At 38.6% G+C, this 21,348-nt stretch overlaps 2 protein-coding genes across 6 annotated transcripts; one reads left to right on the top strand and one right to left on the bottom strand.

Moving 5' to 3' along the window:
- Positions 1-226: 226 nt before the first annotated feature.
- On the top strand, positions 227-16,396 carry LOC103701468 (uncharacterized). Of its 4 annotated transcripts, none has more exons than XM_039128565.3 (15): positions 227-516; positions 1,069-1,196; positions 1,276-1,347; positions 1,440-1,553; positions 2,841-2,909; positions 3,009-3,065; positions 11,694-11,747; positions 11,873-11,935; positions 12,120-12,182; positions 12,513-12,677; positions 12,810-12,965; positions 14,075-14,155; positions 14,266-14,327; positions 14,432-14,558; positions 16,074-16,396. In XM_039128565.3, the coding sequence occupies exons 1-14, from the start codon at positions 357-359 to the stop codon at positions 14,508-14,510; spliced, it is 1,323 nt and encodes a 440-aa protein (XP_038984493.2). In that variant the 5' UTR covers positions 227-356; the 3' UTR covers positions 14,511-14,558; positions 16,074-16,396. The 4 variants fall into 4 exon arrangements, 3 of the variants coding, with proteins under 3 accessions (XP_038984493.2, XP_038984488.2, XP_088572364.2); XM_039128560.3 differs by having other exon boundaries at positions 14,432-14,528; positions 16,074-16,295; XM_088716238.2 differs by having other exon boundaries at positions 375-516; positions 1,088-1,196; positions 14,432-14,528; positions 16,074-16,295.
- Positions 16,397-18,182: 1,786 nt separating this feature from the next.
- Positions 18,183-20,992, bottom strand: LOC103701578 (protein CUP-SHAPED COTYLEDON 2-like). Of its 2 annotated transcripts, none has more exons than XM_088716239.2 (4): positions 20,852-20,992; positions 20,386-20,561; positions 19,386-19,663; positions 18,183-18,725 (listed from the first exon to the last, which is right to left on the bottom strand). In XM_088716239.2, exons 2-4 carry the CDS (start codon positions 20,552-20,554, stop codon positions 18,300-18,302), a joined length of 873 nt encoding a protein of 290 aa, XP_088572365.1. In that variant the 5' UTR covers positions 20,555-20,561; positions 20,852-20,992; the 3' UTR covers positions 18,183-18,299. The 2 variants fall into 2 exon arrangements, with proteins under 2 accessions (XP_088572365.1, XP_088572367.1); XM_088716241.2 differs by having other exon boundaries at positions 20,386-20,558; positions 20,852-20,991.
- Between the last annotated feature and the right edge of the window lie 356 nt (positions 20,993-21,348).

The following is a 21,348-nucleotide window of genomic DNA, read 5'->3' as shown; positions in this document are numbered from 1 at the left end:
CTAGCCAGCGGCTAGCGAACGGCAGCTATCGGCCGTCGTTCTCGAGAGTCTACCAAACGAACGGCTACAAGACAACCGCTGGTGCCGCCATCGTCGTCCCCACCCACGTATCCATTCCCTCCTCGCTCGACACCACGTGTCAGCCCGCCAGATGACGACCGGCACGTGTCGGTTAATGAAGTGGAGACGGACTCTATTAATTCGTCATAACTCGTTCGTGGCCCTTCCCTTCTCCCGCTCTCTTCCCCACGGCGAGCGACGAGAAGAAAGGAACGTAGAGACGAAAACAAAGAAAAAAAAGAAAGGGGGGAATTTTTTTTTCCTTCTTTTTTCTTTTGGGTTTTAATCTGATATCGATGGCGGCTTCGAAGATTTGGATGGTTTCGATCGTTCTCTCGATCTTGGTAGTTGGAATCCGGAGCGACGCGGAGGTCGAGGACGGGACGGTGGCCGAGGCTTGGGATTCTCCGCTGAAGCCGGAGATCGAGCAGCTTAAATCCAAGGTCGCCGGTCTAGGTCAGCCTGGATTCGATCACTTCGCTGAATCCTTTTGAAAGCTAGGGTTTTTCGTGGCTGTTTGTTCTTTGTTTTGCATCCGTGGACGAGAGATTTCGTGGAGATCAGGGGTCTCATTCGCTCGACTAGCGTTTGCGATTTAGTTTGTCCAATGCTTAAGTTCTTAACACGTTCTTCGCGTTCTTTTTGGACTTTAAAGGAGTAAATAATCATTTCTTGATATTTTTATCCAAAAAGGTAGAAACTTTTTTGTTTTAATATCCGCGGATTGCCGACTCTTCTTTCTCCTTCTTCTTCTTATATTCTTCCTTTTTCGTGGTTTCTTGCGGAGATTTTATCTTTTTTTTTTCCTCTGCAGGTTGACATATTGTTATCTTTTTTGAGAAATACACATACATATCAATCTGTTCTGTTAACTGATCTTGAAATTATCTAGCTAGTTTTACGTTTATATGACAAAAGATCTTTTTTTTTTTTTGAATTTTGGAGTGATTGGTATACTAGTTTTCAATATTTTTGTTAAATTATTCTTTCTATTCCTTTTTAATGAAGAATCAAGTTTATCGGATAGAACTGATGAAGTGAAGAGAAAAGAAGAGAGAATTGCACAACTGGAAAAGATTGTCGAGGAGAAGTTGGCGACCATGGCTTCGCTGCAGAGTGAGATAGAATTGCTTCAGGTAAGGCAATGATGTGATACTTCTTAATATTTTTGTCTGCATTCTTTGAAGTCAGCATCTTTATTTTGTTATTGTGTAGAAAAAAGGAGTTGTAGACGCCCAGGAATTGGTGGGAAGGGCTGGTGCACGTGCTGATGAACTTGAGAAACAGGTCAGAAAAGAATGTCTTCTTTTTCTTAGAAGAATAGGTATTTGACTACTCCGATAGCATTGATAGAATCATAATCTGAATTTGATGCATAGATTGAGAAGCTTAAAAATGAAATAGAGGCCCAGACTGGAAAAGGAGATGCTTTAGTGGCCCGGGCTGGCGAAGCAGAGAAGAAAGTTCAAGAACTCAGTCTGAAATTGGAAAACGTAAGTTCTTTTTTCTGTTTGATGGCAGTATTGCGTGTTCCAAACATCTCAGCTTGCTATTTCCTGTCCAGTGCCATGAGTGTATTATGGAACTATTTGTTCTCTTGTCTACCTTTCATGATCACCCAACCTCCTTGTATATGTGGTATCAATTTTGCCAGCCTATCTCATGTAAGCTTTACAATTACGTGTTCAATTTGGTATCCTGATGTCACATTTCTCTTAGTTGTGTGACAGTTGTATCCACCATTAAGCAATCAATGTTTCAGACATGTACATGTAACAGGAAGTATTATTTATATACATGTAACATGCCCCTAGAGTTGTTAAGAAGGATACCATTCTCGAGTTCCTGAGAACCAGAGCTAGAGGTAGGTGTGAACTATGCATTGTACAATCTGGTTTATTTTCCATGTGCACTGCTTCCAGTGCTGAAGCTCATTTGAGCATTCTAGAGATTTTGGTCCTATGTTCTTATTTGATGCATAGTTGCTGGAGCTTGTGGAGTCGCTAGCTGAAAAAGTTATTGGCCATCTGGGTCATTGTAAACTCATTATGTTTCAGGTAGATGGATAAGTAAGGAACAATCTTATAGTACATCAGAAAACATTTTCCTCGAAGGTCTGAGTAAAATAATAGGACAATGTTCAAAGCTAAGTCGACAATAAGATGTCTGTCTCTCAGGACTTCAGATAGTGTTGTTCTTGATGGCCTCGATATTTCATTAGACCACCTTGCTGCAAAGCAGACCAACTATCCGATCATGGACTTGAACAACAATTTTTTTCCTCTGCAAATTATTTATCTATATTATCACCATTGGATATGTAAAATAATAGGTGCTTCTACTCCCACAAGCCAGAAGATGGATTTTATTTAATTTCATTGTGGTTGATCCTAGAAAATGATATGGAAGGTCCTGGACTCTGCTGATTCCTCATTTTATACTGCCAGACCATAACCAACTAAGAAGACTTTGCCATTCGATAGGTCTTCCAGAGGTATAAAGAGCACTAGTTAGAGAAGTCACATGAAAATAGACAGATAACTATATCATCTGTTTGCAAGATTTGTTCTCTGAAATATGCTAGATAAACAAGTGCCTCATAAAATGAAGGTATAAGATGCTTGCTTTCTTTATTGTCAAAAGCTTTACTTTTGAGCAGTAAGATTTGGTTAAATAGGGCATAAATAATGTTGATTTTGCCTCCAGAATTTTCTGTACTTATGATGCCACTGAATCTCCACCTCTCCCCCCTCCCTCTCTCTCTCTTCTCTCCTCTCTAGCTTGAAAGGATAAATGATGAACAGAGACTCAGACTTCAGAAATCTGAACAAGCTCTTCAAGTGGCACAGGTTTGTTTGTACTTTCCAGGGTCACCATATGGTACCTCCCAGAATAAACACATGATGTTTGTTCTCACGGTAAAATAACCCTTTTCTCCTATTTTACAGGAGCAATTGGCAAAGACGCAATTAGAAGCAAGATCAAAATCAGACAAGTTGAGGGAGGTGAGAATATGAATCATAATGCTTTAGTTTCTTTTAGTACTTTCTGTAGCATTCAGTAATTAGACTTCCAACAAGTAACGATGGACCTAATCTCGAACTGATCAACAGCGAATGTTCATTAATTATCAAGGATACTTGATCACCTTATTTCCAGAAAGCAACTAAAGAATTTTATTGAATGTTCAACTGGAAACTTAACTATCGTCTGAGCAGTTCCCAGTATCAGAGGGAATATGAATAAAAGGTTCTGGTTCTATCTGTGGAGTAATTGTGAAATTAGAAGTTCATATGAAATTACAGATACATGAAATTGCCCTTAAAGCTTCCTTAAAATTATTTTGTTCCATATCTTCTGTCAGCTTGAGCAGAACCTTTATCTGAAATTCTGTTTGTCTGAACACAATAGCGAGTGTTTACCTGTTCCCTAATTCTTAAGTCAAGTATTTCCTCATTATATGGTGTTCCATGGTCGTCCTATAAGTCATCCTAAATTAACAAAAGAAAAAACCCCTAAAACTTGCTTCAAAACCTACATAAACTCATTTAACAAAGTCACGCTAAACTATGTTTTTTTATCTACAACACGGTTGGCCTCATTTATTGTTTGAATGTATTATAACATCAGAATGATTGGGATTTGCTTCGTTCATGAAGAAACTAGTTAAAAATTTATGAATGTAAGTTTCTAGGTGTGACTGTGTTTATTACATCTTTAAGTACCTTCCTAAAAATTTGTCACATTCCAAATATTTAAAAACTTCAAATTATGTGGAGAACAGAAAAGGTGTTCTGAATTTATGATAGAAACATGCTAAACTTCATGAATCCAATTATTTTGTCTTTCCCCTTCCAAAAAAGAAGACCCATACTGTAATAACCCCAAAATATTTTTTTTTATATAAAAAGGGATAGAATAGTCCTTTTCAATTAATATAAGGGGTAAAATAGAAAAGAATCAAAAGATAATGGCATAGTTGTAGATGCATTGAAGTGGTAAGGGTAAAATTGGAAGGAATCAAAAGTTAATGGCATACGGTAGATATGTTGAAGTGTTAGGGGCAAAATGAGAATTTAATAATATTAAACAAAGGGTGAATAGTGTTTTGATGTGATTTAATTAGGGGGTTTGTGTGGCTTTTGGATGGAAACCGAGAGAGAGTCATAGGGGAGTCTCAGACGGACAGAGAGGAAGAAAAAGAAGGAGAGGAAAGGAAAGAAAGAAAGGAAGAGGAAAGGAAAGGAAGAAAGGAAGAAGAAGGAGATCCCGGTTGCACTTCTAGCTAAGGGAAAAACGTAGATCTCCTTTCCCTCTACGCAAGGACCTCGATTTCCAAAAAGAAAAAGGTAAATATCCATCCCTATCTAGTCTTTTGATGACATTAGGCTATACAAAGGGTGGATATAGTCTAGAGGGGTCGGATAAGGGTTGTAGAGGCGGTTAAAAGAGGAAGAATCGGATTTTGACAAATTTTTCCGGCACTACGGAAAAACTGTGTCGAAGTCCCAACTTCGGCGAATTATTTAGGGGGTCAAACGACCTCCGATAGCAATGCATGTTACCTCTTTAGAATCCCCTATGAGTGTAGAATGTTAGGTAAAAATTTCATCAAATTTGGAGTCTTGAAAGTAGATCAAAACCGGGATGAAGTAACCCACTGTCAGTCCGGGTTACTGTTCATCCGGGTGGAAAATAAGGGATTTCATGCTATAATAGAGTATTAAGCCTAGATCAAGCTAAAAGGGACCTTGTACTCATGCAAAGGAGTCCCTAATACACATAAATGGTGAGTTAATTTATTAAAAAGAAAAAGAAGAAAGAAAAGAAAAGATTTAGGGAACGGGGGAGTTGAATCAATTAAAGTCCCCTATATTATAATTGGCACGTAGATTATAGTCCTTGATACAAGACTAAATGTATTGTAAATGCATGTCACAGTTGGGCAAGAAGCTAGGGAACAAGAGAAAGAAGTTTTCCACTGCCTGCTGTAGATTTTTGGAGGCGTATCAGGGCTGTGCCGGATTGACAGGTGAGTGGGAGTCATGTACTTTGCACCATGAGCATCCTTAATTCATTTTCATGAATACCGCCAAGTGTGAATTGATTCCACTTGTGCATATTGATTGATATTGTAGTAGATTCCTCTATAATCTTGTTTCTCCATACTTGATTATCTTGTGCACGCATTTGAGGGAACATTGAGAGGAATTACAAGGGGTGGAAAAGTAATCAAATTGATTCCGAATTGTGAAATGATTTCTTTTGTAAATTGATTTCATTTCCTCTATTTCAAAGACTTATAGAGCCCTTCTCATGGTATATTGAGTTGCATTGTACTCCCGTGATTCCTCACTCCCAACCCTGATGTTAGTTATAATTGGGTCGTGGCCGCGTGAGTGGTAGTCTTGATTATGCTCTTTCTTAGTAGAGTATTGGGAGGGTGCATTATGGTATTTATGCATGGCTTGGCAGTATCTGCAGGACACCTATAGTCGATGGGGTTGAACATCGGCCTTTGTGCACATAGTAGCCTTTTGGGTGGGCGGAACCCAGTCCCTTCCTAGGGGGGACACGGCCCTAGGCGTAGGATCGGCCGGTCCTACGACTTATATTCTGCTTGCCGCCGGGCATAGTAAGACCCCGCGAGGTGCAGTATGGCTTTCTGCGGATGTAGAATTCCCGCGAGGTGCCGTTTAGTATGTAGATGTGAGATGGATTTCTGTTCTGGATACTGGCCGGCATTTACATGATTAGTGTGGTGTTTTATCCTGCATATGCATGTGACAGTGGGGAGTTGTTGCTGGTTCGCCTGGGGCGTAAAACCCACCTTCCGACAGCTGTCTAGCATTTACATTATCGATATGGTGTCTTATCCTGCATATGCATGTGACAGTAGGGAGTTGTTGCTGGTTCGCCTGGGGCGTAAAACCCACCTTCCGACAGCTGTCTAGTGATGATTTCAGCATATTGACACCTGATTTGTATGTTCCAGCATTATGATCTGTTGAGCATATTCATGAGTAGCATATATGTTTACTTGATTATTCCATATATGCTTCAGATGAGTTGATATTGATGATTTACTCCATATTCTCTATGTTGAGATCATGTTCATCTTATTATTGCTCTTGAGATTTCACCTCGAGCCATGATTATATCTTGTCTCATGTGCATAGTACTCTACTCCACTCACTGAGTATTCATATACTCACTCCCCAGTTTGATATTTTTGATTGCAGGGCAGGTATTGTATATAGAGGAGCAGGATTAGTGGTTGCCTGCTAGCTGTGCCGCTCCATAGTATAGTATAATGTAGATAGAGGTTTATACCCTTTTGGTGTATTATAAACCTTCTGTTGTATATAGTGTATAGTTACAGTCATAGATCCTGTTGTGGATATGGGTTTGACCATGGATGGAATGGGAACCAGATTTTTATACAGATGAGTTATATGCCTGAGATAATGTATTGATATATATTGTCCAGGTTCATTATGTGACGGATTATGTGATTGCTGCTCTGACAGGTAGCGTTGTTGTATGTAATGAAATAATCCTGACAGGTCACTATAGAAAAAGTGATCATTTTGTGCATGTATCATGCCAAATTTTTCAAGATTTATTGATGATTGATAGGTAGTAGGGTTCTACGCGGTGGCTGGTGGCCTTATGCCTACCCGCACCCTAGGACCGTCGCGGCGGCCCGTCGGGAACGGGGCGGGGGTCGGGACAAAGCTTGGTATCAGAGCAAAGGTTAAGAAGAGTCCTGTCAGAGCAATAGGGTGAGTCAGGATTAAGTATAGGATTATACTATGGAGCATAGGGTTTTTCTATATGTTATTTTATGAGTCATATACAATTCTGTAAAATATATTTGGGGATGAGACTTAAGAGTTCTTTTTGGCTCTACTTGAGAAAAAATTGTATATCATTCAGTTTACAATCAAGATTTATATTTTGACAGAAAGTCAATAATAAATTCGGAGGATATTGATCAGAGTTGTGTGGCGAAAGTATAGTGGATCGAATCAATTTAAATTGGTCAAAAATATTGACTGTGATGGGAGACTAGATTTTTCAATAATGAAGATTTGTGTTAATAAGAGAAGGTGAATATTGTAGATTCTCAGATTTATTATGATATGACTATGTGATCTCTTTGATGGATGAGTTTTTGTCTCCGGCTGAGAGGCAGAATCGGGCTCTTCAGTTTGAGAGGCTGAAGCAGATGCCCGGAATGAGCGTATCTGAGTACGCTCGTGAGTTCACTAGATTTGGGGAAGTATGCTCCTTACATCATCCCCATTGAAGCTGCCAGGATAGAAAGATTTAGGCGGGGCTTGATTTTCCCGCTTTATAATGCAGTACTGGCAGTAGAGGTCCCCACCTTGTCTAGGTTGATAGATAAAGCAAAACAGTGGGAGACCAGAAACAAAGAGGAAAGAGCTGAAAGAGAACAAAGGAAAATGAGTGTGGGGAAGGAGCAAAGCAGTAGAGGTAGATCTGAGGGAGTAGATCTCTCGGAGGGCCCGACGGAGCAGTCTGTAGGCTCAGCTCCACCTGCCCCGCGTAAGAGGAAGTGGAGGGAAAGAGGTCAATCACAAGATACTTTTCTACCATCAGTACCTCGTCCTCCAGTCACTATGGCCAGAACTGAATCTAGGTTCCAATAATGGCCAGTATGTGGCATATGTGGGAAGCAGCACCCTAGCAGATGCAGAATGGGTCAGGGAGTGTGCTACAGATGTGGACAGCCGGGTCATTTTGTCAGAGAATGCCCGCAGGGTGCCACCCAGCAGTTAGTGCCTTTGGTATCCTACCCTTATGTGCAGATGGACAGGCCTAGTAGTAGGGAGCCTGTAGGCAGAGGTAGAGGTCAAGCACAAACATCACAGCAGAGTGCTGGACCATCTCAACTGTCAGCTCCAGTAGGCAGAGGGCAAGGAAGGGTGTTCACGGTAAATCCACAGGAGGCACAGGCATCGAATGCAGTTATGACAGGTACACTCCTCATTGATAAGATTAAAGCTAGAGTGTTATTTGATTCTGGAGCTACCCATTCATTTGTATCCCCTTATTTTGCTAAAAAGTTAGCTTAGGATAACATATTAATGCATATTCCCTTAGCTATTAGTACACCTGTAGGGGATAGTATAAAAGCGAAGTATGTGTATCCTACCTGTGTGGTAGAAATAGAAGGTAAAACACTTCCAATTTATTTGATTCCCAATACCACACCGAGCAGAATATGAAGAGTAGATATACTCATCCCTTTGAGTAATCAGGTAATTTACTCTTTTAAATTCGAGGACGAATTTTATATAAGGGGGGAGGATGTAATAACCTCAAAATATTTTTTTTATATAAAAAGGGATAGAATAGTCCTTTTCAATTAATATAAGGGGTAAAATAGGAAAGAATCAAAAGATAATGGCATAGTTGTAGATGCATTGAAGTGGTAAGGGTAAAATTGGAAGGAATCAAAAGTTAATGGCATAACGGTAGATATGTTGAAGTGTTAGGGGCAAAATGGAAATTTAACAATATTAAACAAAGGGTGAATAGTGTTTTGATGTGATTTAATTAGGGGGTTTGTGTGGCTTTTGGATGGAAACCGAGAGAGAGTCACAGGGGAGTCTCAGACGGACAGAGAGGAAGAAAAAGAAGGAGAGGAAAGGAAAGGAAGAAAGGAAGAGGAAAGGAAAGGAAGAAAGGAAGAAGAAGGAGATCCCGGTTGCACTTCTAGCTGAAGGGAAAAACGTAGATCTCCTTTCCCTCTACGCAAGGACCTCGATTTCCAAAAAGAAAAAGGTAAATATCCATCCCTATCTAGTCTTTTGATGACATTAGGCTATACAAAGGGTGGATATAGTCTAGAGGGGTCGGATAAGGATTGTAGAGGCGGTTAAAAGAGGAAGAATCGGATTTTGACAAATTTTTCCGGCACTACGGAAAAACTGTGTCGAAGTCCCAACTTCGGCGAATTATTTAGGGGGTCAAACGACCTCCGATAGCAATGCATGTTACCTCTTTAGAATCTCCTATGAGTGTAGAATGTTAGGTAAAAATTTCATCAAATTTGGAGTCTTGAAAGTAGATCAAAACCGGGATGAAGTAACCCACTGTCAGTCCGGGTTACTGTTCATCCGGGTGGAAAATAAGGGATTTCATGCTATAATAGAGTATTAAGCCTAGATCAAGCTAAAAGGGACCTTGTACTCATGCAAAGGAGTCCCTAATACACATAAATGGTGAGTTAATTTATTAAAAAGAAAAAGAAGAAAGAAAAGAAAAGATTTAGGGAACGGGGGAGTTGAATCAATTAAAGTCCCCTATATTATAATTGGCACGTAGATTATAGTCCTTGATACAAGACTAAATGTATTGTAAATGCATGTCACAGTTGGGCAAGAAGCTAGGGAACAAGAGAAAGAAGTTTTCCACTGCCTGCTGTAGATTTTTGGAGGCGTATCAGGGCTGTGCCGGATTGACAGGTGAGTGGGAGTCATGTACTTTGCACCATGAGCATCCTTAATTCTTTTTCATGAATACCGCCAAGTGTGAATTGATTCCACTTGTGCATATTGATTGATATTGTTGTAGATTCCTCTATAATCTTGTTTCTCCATACTTGATTATCTTGTGCACGCATTTGAGGGAACATTGAGAGGAACTACAAGGGGTGGAAAAGTAATCAAATTGATTCCGAATTGTGAAATGATTTCTTTTGTAAATTGATTTCATTTCCTCTATTTCAAAGACTTATAGAGCCCTTCTCATGGTATATTGAGTTGCATTGTACTCCCGTGATTCCTCACTCCCAACCCTGATGTTAGTTATAATTGGGTCGTGGCCGCGTGAGTGGTAGTCTTGATTATGCTCCTTCTTAGTAGAGTATTGGGAGGGTGCATTATGGCATTTATGCATGGCTTGGCAGTATCTGCAGGACACCTATAGTCGATGGGGTTGAACATCGGCCTTTGTGCACATAGTAGCCTTTTGGGTGGGCGGAACCCAGTCCCTTCCTAGGGGGGACATGGCCCTAGGCGTAGGATCGGCCGGTCCTACGACTTATATTCTGCTTGCCGCCGGGCATAGTAAGACCCCGCGAGATGCAGTATGGCTTTCCGCGGATGTAGAATTCCCGCGAGGTGCCGTTTAGTATGTAGATGTGAGATGGATTTCTGTTCTGGATACTGGCCGGCATTTACATGATTAGTGTGGTGTTTTATCCTGCATATGCATGTGACAGTGGGGAGTTGTTGCTGGTTCGCCTGGGGCGTAAAACCCACCTTCCGACAGCTGTCTAGCATTTACATTATCGATATGGTGTCTTATCCTGCATATGCATGTGACAGTAGAGAGTTGTTGCTGGTTCGCCTGGGGCGTAAAACCCACCTCCCGACAGCTGTCTAGTGATGATTTCAGCATATTGACACCTGATTTGTATGTTCCAGCATTATGATCTGTTGAGCATATTCATGAGTAGCATATATGTTTACTTGATTATTCCATATATGCTTCAGATGAGTTGATATTGATTGTGGTGATATTGATGATTTACTCCATATTCTCTATGTTGAGATCATGTTCATCTTATTATTGCTCTTGAGATTTCACCTCGAGCCATGATTATATCTTGTCTCATGTGCATAGTACTCTACTCCACTCACTGAGTATTCATATACTCACTCCCCAGTTTGATATTTTTGATTGCAGGGCAGATATTGTATATAGAGGAGCAGGATTAGTGGTTGCCTGCTAGCTGTGCCGCTCCATAGTATAGTATAATGTAGATAAAGGTTTATACCCTTTTGGTGTATTATAAACCTTCTGTTGTATATAGTGTATAGTTACTGTCATAGATCCTGTTGTGGATATGGGTTTGACCATGGATGGAATGGGAACCAGATTTTTATACAGATGAGTTATATGCCTGAGATAATGTATTGATATATATTGTCCAGGTTCATTATGTGACGGATTATGTGATTGCTGCTCTGACAGGTAGCGTTGTTGTATGTAATGAAATAATCCTGACAGGTCACTATAGAAAAAGTGATCATTTTGTGCATGTATCATGCCAAATTTTTCAAGATTTATTGATGATTGATAGGTAGTAGGGTTCTACGCGGTGGCTGGTGGCCTTATGCCTACCCGCACCCTAGGACCGTCGCGGCGGCCCGCCGGGAACGGGGCGGGGGTCGTGACACATACATCCCAAGAATTTGACATTTCTAGTTTAAGTATTATTAAAATAATTTTCTGAACATTCTCCTGACTAAACCTATATTAACCTCCCTTTGGTTTTACACCCAGATATTTACACTTAAAAAGTCTCAGATTCTGAAAATTTCAACTTAAGGAAGAGTTAAAGGACATGAGTTTTAGAATCCTTTTGTTAACATACTGAAGCTGGTGATGGATTCTTTTAATCAGAGCTAGACTTTTTAGGGTAGCAACATGCATTCTTGTCTGACCTCTTAGAACCCTCAAATTCTGCCTTTAGTTGCATATATTTGGGTTGCCTTACTGGCTTACGTGGGAATTATTGCTTTCTATTCATTGTGCTTTCACAAGTAGTAAAAGCTTACTCAAGAGTGAGGTTAATATTCTATGTTTTTGTTCAGGTTCATGGGGCATGGCTACCACCTTGGCTGGCAAACCATATTGCTCGTTGTCAGGTTAACTTGTGCAGCTCATATTGAACAAGCCTATGCATATATATATATATATATATATATATATATATATATATATATATATATCCTCAGCTTAGCTCTTAGTTGGTTTTATTTGTGACTTGTAGGATCTTGCAGTGAGTCACTGGAATATGCATGGGAAACCTGCTTTGGATGTTTTCCTACAAAAGGTGCCCATGCTTGTCCTATCCAAAATCACATGACTTAATGGAGAAATTGTAATAAAATTGGGTCTGCAAGTTTTGTTTTTTTGACTACATCAGTGTTTTTATGTACATTATTTGAACATAATATTTTATAGATGTCTAATGTTTGCATGAGGTGACCGCTTCTTGGATCCGAAAATTTTTTCAGGCATCAGAGAAATCAACCCAGGCACAGAAATGGGTAGAACCCCACCTGGAAACTGCTAAAACAGTAAGTAGTTGCTAAATATACCTTATGAATATGATATTCCTATCAGATTTTAATATATGTTTGTGTACTATAAATTCTTTGATTGGAATATCATATTCATTGTGGAGCTTCATTTCTTATGTTTTTGCTGGAATTAATCATCTTCTGTGCTACTGTTGCAGTGGTATATAATGGAAGACATTTATTGTTATTTATCTGAACCTGTACCTATTCTATCATATATTCCTGCTAGTTTGTAGATGACTTTATTTTTTAAAAAACATGTCTCACTTTGTAGATATTATAAGTTTATTGAAGTTTCTTTGCTCATTTTATCTTTGTTCTGTGAAGAAATGGATCCCTGCTGTCAAGGAACAATGGGTGACCTTGATAACTTATATTAGGCCCCATGTGCAAATGGTCTCTACTAAAGCTATCGAGGCTTATTGGGTGTGCACAAATACTGTTACACCTCATGTTGTGAAAGTAAAAGAACTTGCCGATCCTTATTTCCAGGTATCTTTCATGATGAATTTATGAACTGGCAACTATATGTCTTCTTTAAGGTTGTAACTTACAGCTTATGTGAAATGTCTATCATGATTATTGCGACTTGGTTTCTCATATAGACTGCTAAATTTTTGCCAGGAAGCTAAGAAATTTTCTAAACCATATGTTAACCAAGTCGCTGCTGTCAGCAAACCTCATGTTGAGAACGTGCGTCTTGTTTTGAAACCTTACACAAAATATGTAGCCCATGCTTATGGAAAGTCGGTGGAATCAACGACTGCGTGTCATCATCAGGTATTCCTTTTTCAGTTGTTGCTTTACTCTAAGCCTACATTATTTGTTTTTAATTGGTTGAAATATTTCTTGTATTTTGAGACTTTGTGGGGCGCACTACATGGCTATTAGTTTTCGCCTGAATAAGCAAGTTAACATCTTGGATTATAACGATCATACCTTGCATATATTTAATTTTGAATTTGAACCGCCTTTTTTGACTTCTATTGAGATACTGTCTTGCGTAAGTGTGATTTCCTTAAAATGCCCCCACGTGCCTAAGTCAATGTAGTGTAGGTTTGTTACATGTTATAGTACAGAACATGCAAAGTAGGTCAAAGATATGATAGTGAAATATTTTTATGATGTTTTAGATTTGCAGATATGTATACATCGATAACAAGGATGTTGAATTGGCCTGCAGAATGTTTCTCTGATCTTTTACTGTGTGCGCTCCAAATGCATTGTAAAATATCAGATAAAGAATGAAAAGAAGTTTTAAAGCTGAGTGGATCACAAAGAACATCTTATAGGACTTGAGGAGGTTATTGTTTTATGAACTATTATATGTTATTCAGTGAAAAGGCATAGCTATTTGTGTAAACTAGTGCTTATGATGAGGCATAGCTCTGAATTTCATGTAAATATCGTAATGTAAATAATCTATAATGTTATCAACCCCTTCAAGGGAAGGCAGTTGATGGCATTCAGTATGCAAACCTACTTCTGCTATAACTTCACTTTAAAAACTTCTAATTGTATTGTTCATCATCGGTAGATCAGTGCTTTCAGTATATGCAAAACAATGTATAAGACAATTATGTTTTACCGGGATTTGGAATCCTTACAGATATTGCTTGTCTTTTCATTGCATCTATATTTGTAGAATAATTTTAGATCATCCATATGGGTATCCTAGATTAGTTATGAGATAAAGACATAATAAATTAGCTTCAGAGTGGTAGACATATGCAATTTCTCTCTCTCTGTGCGTGTGTGTGTGTGTGTGTATGGTCATAATTTCTAATATAAATTGCAATATTCCCTTTTCTCTGAAGTTAAAGTAGTCTTTGTTTTGGTGAATCTAGAACACCTAGCATGTATCAGAGGATTTTTTCCCCATCCTGTAGGTTCAAGCTGCTGTCCATGAGAAATTAGTGAAGCATAAACTCACAAAACCTCTTGCAACTAAAGAGCTGGTGTGGTTCATGGTATGAAGTGCTCCATTTTTATCTGCAGTAACCTTTTTTTTTTTTTTTTTAATATGAGAGTTTGACCAAAAGAATGCATCTGTAAGACTTGTTCAATTTTATTATTGCAGGCCTCTGCTTTGTTGGTTTTACCTGTTTTCTGCATTTACAGAATCTTTTCATCCATATTCTGGTTAGTATTTTTTAACTATTTTTCTTTAGAGGCCCATCCCAATGTGTTCTGAGTCCGTTCATCTTTTTCACTTTTTTCTCATTTAAAATTTCTGAATTTTGTAGCAAAAAGACGAGGACCACACGGAATGCCAGTTCCCGTCATGCATCTCATAAACATAAAAGGAGGCATGCTGGCAAATAGAGTGAATCAAAGATATAGGCGAGCTTCTGCACTATTTTACACTCAAAGGTACACTTCATAGTCCTTTAAGTTGTTTGCACCATTTGTAGATCAAAACAGGGTCATTATTGCTATCTCTTCAAAATTGACTTCTTGATTAAACCTACGGACGTTGTAGGCTAACCAAGTTTTGTCTAGTTAGTGTTTCTGTTTGAATTTGAAACAGTATTTTTAGAAGATAAAGCTTGCAATTTTGGTCTTGCTGTACATGCGTTGCTTTTACTTAAGCTTGATGATTTTGATGCTTCTCTTTCCTCCTTTTGATCCTGCAGATAATTTCCTGGTAATGAGGAGATTTTCTTTTGTTATGCTCTTTATATTTCATATTTGAATGGGTATATTGCATCCAAAACCATAAAAAGGAGAACTTCATTCATTAAGGCCGTATGTGACCTAAAAAAGGAAATGATTTGTGAGATGATTGCATGGAGCAAGATGCACCAGGATTTGAAGCTCCCAGCCTCCCCAATCTTTACAGCAGGAGTTCCTCAGATTGCCTTGCTCTAAGCAAATAATCTCACCAGAACATGACAAAGTTGCAAATGGAGTTTTTGCAATGTTTATGATATTTGCATTATCTTACCCCCCCCCAACATCTTTTCGGGGGAAAAAAAATTCTTACATTATCGTCATAAGCAAAGCTCACCGTCTTAGTACCGAATCTTATATCGGTACCATTCTATTATAGTGTAGGTATGCGGTTTGGTATGGTACAGCTCGGCGTACCACTTATTGATATGGTACGCTACATACCAGTTCGGTACCGATATGATATGGTACGTCTGATATGGTACAATGCCAACTGGCATGGCAAACTTTGGTCGTAAGCATCCTTTTTTACATTCGCCTATGTTGACTTATGTTGATTTTGAGAGCTTCTTCCGCCTCCACCCACACAGACTTAGTTGAGCATGCGAGAGCCGCTCCTAGCTACCCTGACATAAGAGTGATGTCATCAGCAAGTTGGAAGCAGATCGTGCAGAGGTTTCATACTGGCTAACATTGAATCAAGGCGTTTTGCTCTTTTCTTAAGTAAGAAATATCATTGACCGTCTTCTACCATAGAGCTACCATAATATCAAATAGCAAACTAAGGCAAATGGGAATAATATGTGCATTGAGATAATGGTACCTAATAAGACCATTTCATAAAAAAACCCTAAATTCTCCATATCAATAACATAAACATAGAAGTTAATGATGCCCAGCTCATATTTATTACATTCTGGATTTTTCGGGACGGTGGTAATCCAAGAGAGAGCTCCTGTCCTCCTTTTGATATGTATGTATGTATGTTATACGACAAATCTTAAAAAGCTCCTCTGTCAACTCAAAATTTAACTTATTTGGAAAATTCAGCTTATGCGTAGAAGTTATGAGCCAAGAACATGGATAATTGTTTTTCGTGCTTCAGAAGATGCTTGATTGTCTACCGTCTGATAGTCTCTTAATTCAATCTGTTAAACTGTTACAGTGTTTCTTTTCTTTGAACACATTTAATACTTATATTTTATTTCCATGCAGGTCTGGTCCAGTTATGGGTGATAGGCCATGAATTCTGGGGTTCGGAGACACCCCACTGAAAGATGCTTTAACAGTCGTGTACGGAAAAAAATTACGTTTTCTTCTTGACCTACATGTTTGAAATGTGCAGCTCCTATGCTCATAAGCGTTTCCTGGGATCGTGGATTGTGTGTGTCATTTTAAATTATTTTCGTTTGGTGATATATTTGTTTGCTAGATCTATGTCAATATCTATTGCGAATGTGTGTAGATATATCACTGATTTAGGAAAAAATGGGGACTGAACGAATACTTTTCTAAATACTAATGTTTACTGCCACAAACTCAGACCAAATACCAAGGGCGCCATAGCGATCTCAGATAAAAATCTTCTAGTATTGGGAGGGGGTGTGCTGTGTAACTTGTGACTAAGTTTTTGCTGATCTTCAGATATAAATCTTCTGGTCTTGGGAGGCAGTGTGCTGTGTAACTTGTGACTAAGTTTTTGCTGATCTTCAGATATAAATCTTCTGGTCTTGGGAGGCAGTGTGCTGTGTAAACTAGTCTTGGCAGGCAACGTCGTGCGACCAGTTGCTATAATTTTCTGAAGCAAGGTTATGGAACGTGCTGTTGTCATGTAATATCTGATGGTACCACAAGTTTCTTTCTTTTCTTTTCTTTTCTTTTTTTTAACCTAAGCGGCTACTCATATTTTACATGTACGAATACATTCAATAAAGTTAAAAAACAAAATGTCACGGAGCGTTTGGAGCAACTCTCCTACAAGGTACTTCTAGAATAATTAGCCACATAAGCGGCCACCCCTACTACCTGTTTCTTCACCTAAAAAATGTTCAATTTTTTTTGGAAGAAAAAAAGTTTATATGGTTTCTCATCAGCCTTGTTTTAAAACTTATATTAGTTTTTTTTATCGGTTTGCTTGCAGCTGTTAGCTCGCGTCTTTGTATGCCCGGACTGGTTGGAACTCGCCATAACAAGTTTGTGTCATATGTGAACTTGTTCCGGGATTTGTTGGGACTGCGGTTACCAGGCTTTTTGTCAAATATGAGCCAGTCTCGGCAGGCAAGTTACCGGGACAAGTCGAAGCTCGTCATTTCTTTTTAACATAAAACATTAGTCTTGGCAATCGCCTTGCTAGAAGTCTGACTATCCTGTGGCACGGTTTGCTAATATTTTATGGGGTTGAGGGGTTGTATTTCTCATTTTAGGATTCATTTTTCTCTGTGGATTTCTTTTTTTCTATTATGGAAAATGAGAAAAATTCTCTGCATTTTTTTTCTTTTTTTTTTTTTGTGAGAACTCGATCTTGTCTTTATATAGCTATCATGACATTGTAAAAGACTAATGCTATTTTAAATTGAACTTAAGCCAATTTATGCAAGAGGACTCGGACAGAGGCAATGGTTTGCCCTTTAGGCCGTAGGTTTGTGCTATGTTTACTTTGGTTTAGCGAGAAAACGTTTGCCTATGAATGATACTGACAATTTTTATGTTTCTACTATTTTCTTGTTCGCTGAATTGTATTTGTTTTTAAATTTTAGTTAATTTGCAATTAGTTTGTAACAGAGGTGTTAACTTCGGATTCCATTCCTATACCATGTTATGACATCGATGTAGATACTTGGCTACCATGTTAAGCTATTGTGTATTCAGTAGAGGGCGATATTGCCAAACTTGGTGCCAGGCGTTGTTACTTGAGTGAAAATTTGCATCGTTAGATGCAGCATTAGCTAAATCTGCAGCATTTGAGTTAGCACAGGAACGTATGGAAACAATGTAGCAATGTAGCTGCGATGAATTTTTTTTGCATTTGACGGTGCTGGCTGTACCAGTGCTTGAAATTATATTTTTGATCTTCTGTCAGTTGGCTTATGGCCTGATGTCATATTTTGTGGAATGGTGTTTGATTCTTGACTAATCAAATTATTTAAGCACCAGAGTGTTCTCTGTAATCGATGAAAGCTTAGTAGGAAGATCGAAATCCATCTTATTAAATGCATTGTTTAATCTCCAGTAAACAGAGAAGAAAAGCAATGATAACTCAAAATATTACACCACAATTTTAGTATCAGATCCCCTGTGCTGCACTTCCAATTAGGAGTTCCAAAATGAACCCAAGTATCATCTTTTCTTCTTTTTAAGTTTAACCCGTATTATCATATCATATCTGAGAACACAACAGGTTTCTTTGCTGAAGGAAAGCTCAACTCTTTTTGCACAAGAAGCTTATATTAGGCTCTCATGAGTCTCTTTTCCACTCAAACAAGGGGGCCAATAGTTCTCAAGCTCCACATTAGAATCCACATGAGGCAGCCATACCTCCATATCAGCACTTGAGAGGATACAGTTGGTCCATGCCTCCATGGCAGCCACCGTGGGATGGAGTAATCCAAGACCTGATGACAGCGTGAAGCTCCCAGCTGAACCAAACTGTGGCTGGCTCGGTGGGCTCAGGCCTAGAATTGCCTTAGATGGCCTTGTCAGCTCTGTATAGCCCTTTCTGCTGCCAGCCACTTGGTACGTCTTGGCCTGCGTCACTGATGGCATGAAGGCAGAACTCTTTTGAAGCTTTTGATGATCAGGCTGAGGCTGGCTGGGGAGGCATCTCTTCTCTCTGCAGCTCTTCTTGAATACTCGGCAGACCACCCACTCCTGTGGAGTTTAAGAAGTCTTGTAGAGAAACATGTGGTCGATGAATAGCCAATATTAATTTTTTTTGTTTGGAATCGAAATTGGAAAGAAAAAATACGGCGTTCCTGCCGGCGCAAAATCTTCCCCAGTGTTTTCATGTCCAGATAGTCGTATCATCAAAGTGGTTGCTGATTTCATTATTTCATTAGTTTGTCAGCCATTTGTTTGGATACAGATCACTGTATATAATTGAGTCTAAGTTTAGAGCTTTTGATGGATTCATGGATGTTAATTCATTGATAAATAACTCTGAGGTGAAGTGAAGTCAATACTGATCGAGTTTTGGCATGGTGGAAGCTGACATAAACTAAAGGAAGATTCTTCAGTTCTCTGTCTGAATTATGGCTTTTGCAGGCATAGAAATGCTATCAACAACTCAAAGAGAAGGAGAAAAAGGAAAAAAGCAAGTTCAGGTTCAGGTTCTTATCTATCTTCTGACTTCATCGATGTTTAGCTCCAAAAGACTGCAGAATTTGAAACCTAATAAATCTAAACGAAAGTAAAAAAACGGCCACAATGTGCATTCAATGAGTGGCATACACCTAAGTGTTTGCAAAGCAAACTGATTAGATTAAATTCTTGTTAAAAAAAAGAAGGAAAAAAAAGGGAAAAGATGATTACCTTTTGGGCTTCAAAAGTGGTTTTGGTTTTGGACTGTAGACAGTACTCATGCATGACCCAGCTAGTTTTCTCCCCTCTTGGAGCTCTGCCTTTGTAGAAGACCAATGTCTTCTTCATTCCGATTAGCTCTGAAGTATGTCTATTAAAGATCTCCTGGTCTTTCCCAGTAATTTTCCAGTAACCTGCACTTGTTGCACGGTTTGTCCGAAGTCCAGTTGGATACTTGCGGTCCTTTAGGCTGAAGAAGTACCACTCTTTCTCTCCCATCTTTGCTTTCCCTACTCATACAATCATGAGCATTATCATCATATGTGTAGCTTGTGGAGAAAACCGAATGTTTGTTGGACTATTTAGCATAAGATTTCCCTAAAGAAATCTATCTTGAAATGTTTGTTTCCTAAAGAGGTCAAGTTTGAAAAAAAAAACTAGATCTCATGGGAATTTGGACATCAATCCTCGTATTCTTGCACTAAATTTGACATGAGAGAAATCTCTCTCTCTCTCTCTCTCTCTGGTTCTGTTCCAATTAACTGTATTAACGGTTGGTGAGGAAAAATTTCTTTGAATCCATCAAAACAAGGCATCATGAGCTTTTCTCTCAAAACAAGACATCAAAACAGCAAGCTTTCAAATTCTTATTTAAACAAAACTTCTATGGCATAGAGCTTTTTTCTCAAAGTTCAATGACATGAATAATCTATGTACAACTCAATTAAGTGTCTGTCATGAAGCTAGTTGATCTCAAATTGAAGCAGAGATAGTAGTGTTACCAAACAAGAAATAAAACAAAACTTACTCTGTTAAGTCCTACACAAAACAAGGCATCCAAAAACCAAGCTTCGAAATTCTTACTCAAACAAACTTCAATGCGATCACGCTCTTTCTCATATTTCAACGACATGAATATTCTATAATACAACTAAATTTAAAGTTCTCAAATTGAATAAGAGAGTAGTAATATAAGCTTCAGACTGGAACCATGAATTGATATCTCACATACCTGCAAGATCCCACGGCTCGCACTTATTAAGGTCAACGACTGCAATAGCTCTTGCTGTGAAATTGGATTTGTAGATCTTGTGGGTCAAATAATAACTGACAAGCTCTTCATCAGTGGGATGAAATCTGAAGCCAGGAGGCAAGACCTGCTCCTTATCTTCTTCTTCCATGTCCCTTCTTTCCAATAGACAAAAACAAACAAAAACAAAAAACACTTCACAATTTCTTCTGGCGCAAATATTCTGCCTTAATTTCTAGCTAACTTTATGTAAGGATGTTGATAAACGCAGAGTACTCCTAGCTCTATTCCATGCAACTTTTCCTTCTATTACTCAAAACCATGGAGCCCAAGATGGACATTAACTGCTCACTAGGGTTTATTGTCAATGACCATCTGATCAGATCAGACTCGGAATTATCATTTAAAAAGGAGGCTGAGATATCATCCTAGTTGGCCTAGGCTTTACCTTAGTGGAATCAATTAAAAGAAAGAAAAGAAGAAGAATAGAGGAGTCGTTGAATGCTAAAAACCAGGTATTTTAACACTCTCAAGTTCTAATTTTCTGGTGGAAAGTGGAGCAAGGTTGGCTTCTTTGCATGACAACGGTGGTTTGAGGCTGTGAATTCCTCTACTTAATTTGCAGCTCTTAGCCACTATATATATATATATATATATATATATATATATATATATATATATATATATATATATATATATATATATATATATATATATATATATATATATCTACTTATCACTCAAAAGATGATCGCCTCTACAGCTGAAGATGCCCCAGAAAATGAGGATAGCTACTCGCTGTCTCCTCTTGCTATTGATATTTACTTATTTATCCCTGTTTTTTAAATAAATATTGGTACATTGGTGCAGATCTAACTAGTCTGACTGATACTAGTTACTCTGCCTTGCACTTTTGAGGCTCCTGCCCCTCTTTTTTTCTTCAGA

Source organism: Phoenix dactylifera, chromosome 2 (genome assembly GCF_051530095.1).
Source record: "Phoenix dactylifera cultivar Ajwa chromosome 2, Ajwa_hap1_PhDact_Kaust_v1.1, whole genome shotgun sequence".
Taxonomy (NCBI): domain Eukaryota; kingdom Viridiplantae; phylum Streptophyta; class Magnoliopsida; order Arecales; family Arecaceae; genus Phoenix; species Phoenix dactylifera.
The sequence above is the reverse complement of the archived record's forward strand: the minus strand, read 5'-3'. Positions and strand labels throughout refer to the sequence as shown.

Bases quoted from the DNA above. Each gene is read 5' to 3' on its own strand.
- LOC103701468 (XM_039128565.3), top strand. From the start codon at position 357: ATGGCGGCTTCGAAGATTTGGATGGTTTCGATCGTTCTCTCGATCTTG. The intron at 517-1,068 runs GTCAGCCTGGAT...TTTTTAATGAAG, and splicing joins ATCCAAGGTCGCCGGTCTAG to AATCAAGTTTATCGGATAGA. The intron at 14,156-14,265 runs GTATGAAGTGCT...TTATTATTGCAG, and splicing joins AAGAGCTGGTGTGGTTCATG to GCCTCTGCTTTGTTGGTTTT.
- LOC103701578 (XM_088716239.2), bottom strand. From the start codon at position 20,554: ATGGAAGAAGAAGATAAGGAGCAGGTCTTGCCTCCTGGCTTCAGATTT. The intron at 19,664-20,385 runs GTATGTGAGATA...TTGTATGAGTAG, and splicing joins CGAGCCGTGGGATCTTGCAG to GGAAAGCAAAGATGGGAGAG. The intron at 18,726-19,385 runs GTAATCATCTTT...TAAACTCCACAG, and splicing joins CCACTTTTGAAGCCCAAAAG to GAGTGGGTGGTCTGCCGAGT.